At 42.4% G+C, this 10,734-nt stretch overlaps 1 protein-coding gene across 2 annotated transcripts in view; it reads right to left on the bottom strand.

Annotated features, from left to right (window-relative positions):
• Nucleotides 1-216: 216 nt before the first annotated feature.
• The window catches only part of kpna3 (karyopherin alpha 3 (importin alpha 4)), a 20,296-nt gene continuing 9,778 nt past the window's right edge, over nt 217-10,734 (bottom strand). For both annotated transcript variants that reach the window (XM_020609366.1, XM_020609364.1), the window contains exons 4-17: nt 10,165-10,194; nt 9,491-9,543; nt 9,305-9,400; nt 8,003-8,088; nt 7,193-7,279; nt 6,925-7,094; nt 6,534-6,578; nt 6,209-6,340; nt 5,949-6,077; nt 3,326-3,430; nt 2,267-2,338; nt 1,889-2,051; nt 1,611-1,705; nt 217-1,507 (exon numbers count right to left, since the gene is read on the bottom strand). In XM_020609366.1, the coding sequence (XP_020465022.1) occupies nt 1,409-1,507; nt 1,611-1,705; nt 1,889-2,051; nt 2,267-2,338; nt 3,326-3,430; nt 5,949-6,077; nt 6,209-6,340; nt 6,534-6,578; nt 6,925-7,094; nt 7,193-7,279; nt 8,003-8,088; nt 9,305-9,400; nt 9,491-9,543; nt 10,165-10,194 (1,362 nt within the window). In that variant the 3' untranslated portion in view covers nt 217-1,408. The remainder of the gene's footprint in view (nt 1,508-1,610; nt 1,706-1,888; nt 2,052-2,266; nt 2,339-3,325; nt 3,431-5,948; nt 6,078-6,208; nt 6,341-6,533; nt 6,579-6,924; nt 7,095-7,192; nt 7,280-8,002; nt 8,089-9,304; nt 9,401-9,490; nt 9,544-10,164; nt 10,195-10,734) is intronic.

Here is a 10,734-nt window from a genome sequence, read left to right as displayed (position 1 = left end):
CTGCAAGCAGACATCAATATGCCTCTTAGACATGTGCATAAGACTGAAGATAAGGAAAAAGCAAAAAACATATGGAAGCTCCACAGACCCAACCTGAAGATGGTGAACCGAACCTAAAATATCTGATTGAAGAGAATTTAAAAGAACTAAAACAGGTTTAATATTAAGGATGATTTTAGCTCGACTTTTTTTTTTTTTTTTTTTTTTTTTTTTTTTTTTTTTTTTTTTTTTTTTTGTAAACCTCCCCCTTTAGAGTTTCACATTACAGGGGAGTCCCAAGCAAAGAGTTGACTGGATCACATGATGTGACGAGCTCATGCTGCAGACACTGTCCTGTGTGTATGGAGGGGGGGGGGTTTAAAACGCTACAGCTGACACGTTCCTCTTAAGTCTCTGCTCCTTCACCCAAAGGTGCTTCCTCCCATATTCACATCCGTAAAAAACAACGTTGTCGCTCTGCTGAATCAGAAGCAGGCAGTTAGCAGGTCTTACAGTATGTGTTGGAAAAAATTATGGCGTATTCTTCACATTTTTCATGATTTTCTTAAACATTGTTTGATAATTCAGGGATCACATTGAAAAAAGTGACGTCATTGAGTCAGAAGTCCCGTCAGTCAGGTTTCCACAGAGTTCCTCTTTTCGCCTTAGAGCCCTTTCACCCCTCCACCTGCCCAAGAACTCTCCTGGGAGGGCAGTGGGGGTCCGTGGTTAATCATGGCTTAGCTCTGGGATTAACTCTTTAAACTGGGTGAGAGAGGGTTATCAAGGTGCCCGGCCATCAGAAATCAGTGTGACTAAGTGTGTTGATTTGTGTATTTGAATGTCAGTGTGCGTGCGCGTGGGTGAAGTAACACCAGAGGACAATCCAGGGGAGGGAAAGCACAAAAATAAACCACAAACAAACAGCAGTATTTCTTCCCCATAAGTGACATGATGGCTTCTAAGAAGTATGCACACAAATTCTATATGTCAAAAAGTGTATATGCGTGCTCGTGCCTGGACATGTGCTTGTGTTTCTGTCTTTGTGAAGACTTGACATTTGGCAATTAAATCTTGCCCAACAGCATTTTCTTCCTTCTGGTTTTATTTTTGTGTGACATTTAGAAGCACTGGCAGAGAACACCGGCAATCCTCCTGATGCAGGTTGCCAGATGGTGATGATGCCTGTTGAATGACCAGGACTCCAATGAAGGTTTGCCGTTTCCTGTGAAGGATGACCATTTAGAAATAAAAACATCCCACAGTGCAGAGGTGGGGGTGGGTAAATCCTTCAGTGGTGAATTTCCATGTTGAAGTGATGCTAAGTAAATCCTTCTGTACCAAGTTGCCAGGTTGGAGAAGAGATGGATGAACATCTGGGGTGATTACAGAGTACCCGTGCAGCTAGTTGAACCAAACATCCTGGCTTTTAGAAATTAAACTCCTTGGCTTGCATGTTCGAAGCTGGATCAAAATTGAAGGTTCCTCCTTGAGTGGTTTCAGGGATCAAACTGGGATCTTCATCAATCTGAAAAAGACACATAATGAGGTCACAGCAGCAGAAGTCGATGATTGTGGAGGAAAAACAAGTTTAAAAAAATTGAGGTGTATATTGCTGATGGTAAACTCACATCATCTCCTGAAAAGTACTGATCAATAATCTCAAAGGCTAGTTTGTAAATATCCTCATTCTCATGCTGCTGCAGATTTTCTATCTTCTCCAAACCTAAAAAATTGAAACACACAAATTTACACAGTTTGGAAAATTGAGATGGCTGTAAAAACAAATTACAATTCCAAAAAGTCCTTGGGTGGAAAAAAAAACACAACAAAAAACAAAAAAATACCCAAGCTTAAATTTATGATACAAATGAAGAGAGCAGACTGAGGCATGATGCAGAGAACAGACCTCCACACTCCTCTATGATCTCAGCGATGGTGCTGGCCTCATCTCCTGCCATGATGAGGATATTCTTTAGGCCGTCCAGGACGACCTGCACCACCTGGGAGTCCTTCACTGAAAGCAGGTTACAGAATGGAGGGATGACGTTCTGCTCCACCAGGAACTCCACCTACACAAACCCACACATACACACCACATCCATACTTGATTACAACATAGACACATGGTTACAAGTGTGGAACATGTCCTTGTAATTCACTCACAATGATCTGAATTCAATAATAATAATAATAGTAATAATAATATTACACCCTGCACAGCAGTAAAGGTATTTCAGTATAAGCACAAGACATCTACATCAGTGCTGTCCAAAGCCCTGCTCACCTGGTCTTTCCTCCCACTGATGGTGAGGTTGCTGATGGCCCATGCTGCCTCCTTTTGAGTGCCAAAGTCACCCTGTAGAGAGACAGTCTGTTACTAGGATGTGCATGCAGCAGGTCTTTTCTACAACCACAACACCAAGACACACAGAAAATCTAGACCAGGTTTGCATTCAGTGTCCATTTCATTTATCAAAGGTTGTGTTGCTTCTCGGTCTGTAAACATGTACTGTGCCGATGTAACTTAATACATAATTAATGCTTTCAAAATTTCGTTTGGTATCATCTGTTGAGAAAAGTGCAGAGTTTCCCCAGACATTGATTCATTTGTGGCAGGCCGCCACATTATCAACACCGTATGTCACATATTGATTTAAAATAGGTTAAATCTTATTTCAATGTAGTGCTACGTGTAGCGGATTTATTTACTCAGTCCCTCTGTGCCCTGCTGTTTCTTTCTCATACACACGTCGACCATGACGGCGAACCGTCCGTGAAAAGCTCCTCCTGTTTGTTTTTTTTAACATAACGCTATCAATCGCCGAGATCCAACTCTTCCAATATGTTATTAGCAAGCTAGTGAGGCTAGCTAAGCCAATGTTAGAATACAGCTGCTGCCCAGTCTGCACGCTGCATGGATGTAAATGGACTGTTCTGCATTAAGTCAAAATCACAGAGTCAAATTCCTCATGTGTCCAACACACCTGCCAATAAAGCCAATTCTGATTCTGCAAGTGGATAAAGTTAATGCTAGATCATAAATTCAGATGCTGAATGTTTGCCTCCTTAGTCCAGGGGAACATCAAAAAACACTGATCAGTCCGATCAGTGCGTTTAGCGATCCAATTTATCAGTTTAAAATATTTACTGATTTCAACAAGTGCTTCTGCAGCAGCAAGAGAGTCAGGAAAAGAGAGTGGTAGGAGGTGGGAGAGCTAATGCAGCAGAGATAGGTCAGATGAACAGCACAGAGGTATACACATGACACCCCCCATGAGCTACTGCCAATTCTATGGGAAACACGGAAAGGAGCATCTCTTCTGCTCTTCCACCACGAACAAACCTTAGCCAGCTGGTGAATGATCATAGGAATCAGTCCGGCATCAATGACAGCTTGGACCTGCTGCTGGTTCCCAGCTGTAATGTTGGACAGGAACCAGACTGCTTCCTGTAAACAGACAGATCATAAATGCTTAAAACAAGCACACATACATACACATAGATCTGCTGCATATATACAGTGCTAAAAAAAATTAGGGGAACACAAACTCACACATCAGATCTTATTGAACAAATTATTTACGATGAAAACCTTTACTAATGTATATTGTATAATTTGTTCAGAACAAAATGACATAACATTCCATGGAAATTAAAATCACCAGGGCCATGTTCAAAATCAAACTGAAAAAGTGAAAAACTGAAATCACAGACTCATCCAAGGTGCGTAAATTTCAACACAGCACCCCATAATGTGACTCAGAAGTGTGTATGGCCCCTGTGTGCATGTATGCACCCCTGACAAAGTCTGGGCATGTTCCTGATGAGTCTGTGGATGGTGTCCTTGGGGGATCTCCTCCCACACCTGGATCAGAGAATCAGTGAACTCCTGGGCAGTCTGTGGTGGTACATGGTGGTACCGGATGCACCGATAGACAATGTTCCATAGGTGCTCAGCTTGATTTGAGTCAGTGGAATGTGAGGGCCAGTCAGTGACATCAGTGCCTTCATCATACAGGAACTGCCCAGGGCCCAGGGCCCATTGCACCAGCATAAGGTCTGACAATCCCTCTAAGGATTTCATCCCAGTACCTCACAGCAATTGCGGTACTGCTGTGGGGCTGCTCTCTAATAATCAAGTCATTAGACACGAGACCTGTCAGTCGACTGAGACTCTTCTAGTCAAGCCTTTGTTTTTACTTTATTATATTTGAACTTTTGCCAGCCAGTGTGCATTACAATAGAAGATAGCCCCAGACCCTGCTCAATACTTCCTCCTGTGGCTGGGGGGGGGGAACCCCACTTCAACGATGACACTGATACATGAATGTACATTAAAGTCAGATCTATTTATCAAACTGCAGAATGAGGAGAAATGGACAAAATCCACAAGCTGAAAGAATGAATAGTCAAATAGTCACACTGAAGAGCTGACTGACAAAATGCTTGGTTGGGTAGAGCCCTATACCACTGGTTATGACATGGAGGTCTGTGTGACCCTCCAAGGTCATGCCTCCTCAGACAATCACTGACCCACTACCAAACCCGTCATGCCTGATGATGCTACAGGCAGCATAACGGTCACCACGGCATCTCCAGACTCTTGCACACCTTTCACATGTGCTCAGTGTGAACCTGCTCTCAACTGTGAAAAGAACGGGGCACCAGCGGTAGACCCGCCAGTTCTGGTGTTCTCTGGCAAATGCCAATCAAACTGCACGGTGTGGGGCTGTGAGCACAGGTCATATTAGAGGATGTCAGGCCCTCATGCCACCCTCATAGAGTCTGTTTCTGACAGTTTGGTTAGAAATGTACACAACAGCAGCTGCTGGAGGTCATTTTAAAGGGCTCTTGCAGTGCTCCTCCTCTTCCTCCTTACACAAAGGAGCAGCTAGATTGCTGCCCATCTACGGCCCTGTCCAGCTCTCTTGGTGTAACAGCTGGTCACCTGGTATCCACCATGCTCTTGATACTGTGCTGGGAGACACAGCAAACCTTGCAACTGCACATATGGATGTACCATCTTAGAGCACAAATGTACACAACAGCAGCTGCTGGAGGTCATTTTAAAGGGCTCTTGCAGTGCTCCTCCTCTTCCTCCTTACACAAAGGAGCAGCTAGATTGCTGCCCATCTACGGCCCTGTCCAGCTCTCTTGGTGTAACAGCTGGTCACCTGGTATCCACCATGCTCTTGATACTGTGCTGGGAGACACAGCAAACCTTGCAACTGCACATATGGATGTACCATCTTAGAGCACCTGGACTACCTGTGCAACCTGATTGGGCTGCAGGTACTGCCTCATGCCACCAGTAGTGACAAGGACACTAGCAAAACACAAAACCTGAGAAGAATCTGTCAGGAAGGATAAGGAGAAAGCCACCACAGGCAAAACCATTCCCTTTTTGGGGGTCGTCTTGCTTCTGCCTCTCCATTGCATCCGTTTCACTTTCATTTGCACCAAAACAGGTGAAACTGATTCACAATCATTTGTGCTTCCCAAATATTTTGAAATCCCTTACGTTTAACCGACTTGGGTGTTATACTGTGATGATTAAGTATTCCCTTAATTTTTTTTTAGCAATCCATTAGTCATTTCTGGATTTAGTGCCAAATCACTGGCAATCCAGAAGCCTTTTAATACAGATTCAGCATCATATCAACATTTCTTGAACAACTTTTTAACAGGAAAGGCTAATTAATGTGAAACAGGCTTTTTTGATTTGTGTTCAAGGACTCCCCACTAAACACAGGGTAGAAATGCCAGATCAAAAAGCTAAAATGCTTCTTAAAAACAAAACAAAACAAAGAAAAACAAACATTTTATTGGATGTTTGATTTACTAGTAACCTGCTCCAGTGCAAACAGGGTGTAAGCTCAATCACTGTTGAAATGAATAAGTAAGATATGAACAACATTATACGTCCGACAGTGAAATGACAAAGACTGAGGCGGAGGCTGGAATACCTTGTTGATCTTTTCTTTAGGGTGTGTGAGCAGGTTGGGGAAATGTGAGAGGACATCACAGTTGAGCACAACCTGGGTCTGTTCGTCTGTCCCTGTCACAATATTTCCAACTGCCCGCAGAGCTGCTGTCTGTGGTTTTTAGGACGAGAGAGAGAGAGAGAGAAGAAAAATTTAATTCATGCAGGACCAAAATGAAAGCAGTCATTGTTACTGGAGACGGAACGCAATGATCAGTGAATTAGAGCAACACAAAGTCTCACCTGAACTTTGACCTCCTGATGGCTGAGGAGAGGAACAAGAAATGGAACCACTCCAGAATCAATAACCATCTGGATCTGCTCATTACCTCCGTCTGTCAGGTAGGACAGGGCCCACACTGTGTCTACTAGGATCTAAACACACACACACACACACACACACACACACACAAAACTTCACACATATATACACACTATTATACTGTGTGCAATAATTATACTGTTGGCATTAAGAAAAATTGCATACTGAAAGAAAATTGTCTATACAAACCAAAAAATCTGTGAACAGGAAATGAATGAAACAATCACCCTTCACTCTGATACTTACATTTATATCGGTGTGATATATTAGCACACAGAGGGCAGGCAAAATCTGTGGGGAATGAAAAGTAGGTTGTGAGTGGGTTGGATGAAGGCAAAGGAATAGATGGATCAAATTAAACCTCTAAATTTGCAATGTTAATACCTGAGAGAGTTTATCAGAAAAGCAGGACAGAGTGCAAAAACACTATATATATATATATATAAAAATTAAAGATGAATAGCTGTGAAAACCAGACTTCAAAATGTCGCCAAAGACCTTTATAGCTATATGTTCCCTGGGTGATGAGGCTGATTCGACTACTGAAAAGCTGTGTGTGACTCAGCCTACAGTGACAGTCAACTGCAAAGCAACACGTCCATCTGTCTGGCACATGAAAGCCTGCACACACACCCACCTCCTGCACAGTTTCCATGGGTGGTGGTGGATCCTTGTTGCGGCAGAGGTTAACAATGACCCAGGTAACATTGCGGAGGAAGGTAATGGGGATTGATGGATTGATGAAAGAAAGCAGGGGCTTGACCACGCCCAGGGAGATGACATAATCCCTGCACTGTGGACCATCACCTGGGCAGGCAAGGGGCAGAGGGTCAACATAACTCTGAACAGTTGTTTCTGAGCACTAGACACACACAAACAAACCTCTCTTCAAGTACAATACTTACCTATAATGTTTCCTAAAGCCCACACAGCCTGTTCACACACGTTTTGGTGGGGGGAGTGTAGCAGTCGCAAGAACAGGGGCACTGCACCTGGACACACAAACGTCAACATATCAAAACGTTTTCCCAAGGCGACAGTTTGTGCAACTGCAATGACAGGCTCTGGTGCCAAATAAAGACAAATCCACACCTGTATCACAGATCTGGATCGCTTTTAGATATATTGCCTTTATAAACATCTTCCTTTGGCTGTGGGACATGTACAGACAGCGCTTGACTGACATCTATGACACTCCTGTGTTTTGCTGCACTTCCCTGGGCACAACAAATCTTAGGTACCAGTAAATTGTATAAATAATCTATTGCCTAAAACAAGATTAAAAAAAGCTCTAATGAAAATATTTCCTCAGGCTAAGCTAAATTCCTGAAAGTTAGACCAACAGTAGCTGAACTTGGCTTGATGGAATCTGATGGAGATTTATCAGTTCAGTGCTAACAAGGATAAAATGTTCTATGTAGATTTGTAAGTATAAACTATTTAAGTATTGCTTTAAGTAAACAAATCCTGTCTCTGTGACAGCAAGCTCATCATAGGAATACTGATCATGGTTTCCATCTCCAGTCATGTTTTTATTAGATAACAGAGCATTCTGAATCGAAGCAATCATCAAAAAAAAAAAAACCCCAAAACTGACTCACTGAGTGAAGAAAGAAATATGCTTGCAGGGCAGACTGCTGGCAGACTGCAGACAGTATACAAACACAGACTGAAGGGGTAAAACTGGGGAAAAGAGAATATGGGGGTCAACTTACTGGATTTAACCACAGCCTGAGTCTGTGCGGATGTCCCAGAGGCAATGTTGGTCAGAGCCCAAGCTGCCTCAAATTGAAGAGAGGGGCTGTAGGACAAAGGCAACAAACCCACTTCAAGACAGACAATTAAAAACCCTTTAAAGTGCACATTTTATAAATTTCCAGCAATCATCACGTTTTATCCAAGACTAATTCTTTCCCCAAGCACCTAATATGCTTGTCTGACGGCACAGTAGAGTCTGTTTAAAAAGAGATTAATAATCTGTGTGAAACTCCGGTAAAACCACGATCTCTGCGGTCCACAGTGCATCTTGCACCAGACCAGTGGTCTAGATATCATGCTGGTTGGCAGACTGGGGCTGTGCTCAAAAGGGAAGATGATCTGGAAATTAGTTTTTTTTTTTTTAAATTGTTCAACAAAAAATTTGAAATCACACAGTTACAAGCGGCCCTCACACCTCCCACCAGCCAAATGCTATTAATCCATGGCCAAGGGTGGTAAGTCTGTCTATCCCACTAAATATTTTATCAGACAACCACCCGTAGTCTGAAGCTCATATTGATTTTGAAGTTTTAGCTGGGATGTAACATGGCAAACAGCAGGTGTTGCCATTTGTAATGTAACCAACTACTGTGCTTGGCTGTGGACCAAAGAGTTTAATTTTCCGGCCTATCATGGGTCCCCGGATTTAATTTGAACACCTCAGAAAAGATATTTTGTGAAGTGGTGCAGGATTTCATGCTGTACATTTCACTGCAATTCTGTAGCTCAATATGTCAAACTGAGCTGGCGTGGCTCTCTGCCATAATGCTATGGCAACACAGTGAACAATTATTGCCTCTTGATAGATAATTATACTGCACTGCTGCATTTAGAAGAAACTCAAATACCACAAATGTCCAACATAAGATTTTGTTCCATGATGCTATCAGTTGTAGGTTGCTATGGGAAAAGTCCTTGCACCTTCTTCTTTACAAGTCCTTCCACCCCAACTATTCATCCTGCCCCTCAGTGAACACAAGGTCCTGGGAATTAGGGAACTCCAATAGACAGAAATGCTGTTATATTTGGCTTTGTCTGGACAGTCAGGACCAGCCAACCGGCCCGTGTGCCTCTACACACTCACATGTGGACACACACACACACAAAGCCTCTGTTGCAGCAAAGACTTGATGTAGCAACAGCAGTAATCCATTGAAGAAAAAAAAAGAACTTCACAGACGTCTATGGTCTTAAATAGAACACTCACTGCGTCACAGACAAATAACACTGAAGGCAAACACAAACTGAAGCAGACTTACTTGTCGTCCCGTTCCAGGCATTTGACTAAAATAGGCAGGATCCCAGACTTTATCAAGTCATCGATGGGAGGGTTTCTGTCACTCGAGAGCAGTTTTCTGACAAAAGCAGAAAAAAAAAAAATCTCAAGAACTTTATATACAAAAACAACTGGTGTCTGTCTTGTGCATATTCTGTCAATGACTCACCTGGCTGCCTGTACAGCACTGAGCTGTACCACAGCATTATCACTGGTAGCATTCTGTGGTGACAGAGTGAAGCGCAGCCTAATTAGCCAGTGGTTAAGAGGCATTTGCTGATGCATTTGGGAGAGGTTAATGAAAAATACTGTGCTAAAGTTTTAGGCACTCTGAATGTTTGGATCGATAGTCATCACACATTGTCATCAAGGAGGTGGCAGATCGGTCCCAAATTCATTCTACAGCATGACAATGACAACAAATCTATAGCCAGAGTCATAAGGAACCTTCTTCGGTGCTAAGAAGAACAAGGAGTTCTGCAAAACGTGACATAAATCCCACAGAACCCTCATTGCTACGTCATGGAGTCAGTCTGGGATTACATAAAAAGACAGAAGACAATGTGAAAGCCTAATACCACAGACGTTCTGTGGCAAGTTCTTCAAGATGCTTAGAAAAAACCTACCCACCAAGTACCTTGACCAACTGTACATGCACGTAACTTGGAGAACTGGGGTGGTCAAATCAAACACCTATCATTGATTTGGGCTTTTTCCTGTTTATTTTACTGTATGAAATTAAATGATGAATAAAAACGGTGGCATTACTTTTGAAAGGATTCTCACTTTAGTGCCTAAAGCCTTTGCACAGTAAGGGAAGGCTTGAATGAAGTAAACTCTTACCTGTAAGATGGCATCAAGCGTAACGTTTTGCTGCACAAAAAGAAATGTAGAGAAATATGACCACTGACGTAACTGACAAAACATACACCACCATCAACCGTGACAATGTCAGGAGCTGTAACTGCAAACCTGTGCAAAACGGTTTATTTTGCTCATGTCATCACGGTTAATGGTTAATATACCGTTTACTATAGTGATCAGGTATCATTTTAGGACTATAACTGAACAACTAGCAAAACCTTAAGACATTTCAAGTCAGACAACAAACAACAGATTTCAAAACAGCTATGAGAACAGCAAACTGCTGACAAAGTGGAACATTATTTCTGAAAAGATGCAACCTCTTTTTTTTCTTTAATTGTGTAAGTGGATTAGAAGTTATTTGACACAGAGGCGTCAATTTGTGAAGTTGGGTGAATACCAATCGAGTGAGCTGGATATTGTATGTGGAGTGCCTCAGGGTTCTGTTTTGGGACCTAAACTATTTATATTATACATCAATGATATATGTAAGGTTTCTGATTTAGTGAAAGTGGTTTTATTTGCTGATGACACTACCATATGGGCATC

The sequence above is a fragment of the Monopterus albus genome, unplaced genomic scaffold (genome assembly GCF_001952655.1).
Source record: "Monopterus albus unplaced genomic scaffold, M_albus_1.0 scaffold99.1, whole genome shotgun sequence".
Classification (NCBI taxonomy): domain Eukaryota; kingdom Metazoa; phylum Chordata; class Actinopteri; order Synbranchiformes; family Synbranchidae; genus Monopterus; species Monopterus albus.
This window is presented reverse-complemented; position numbering and strand designations above follow the sequence as displayed.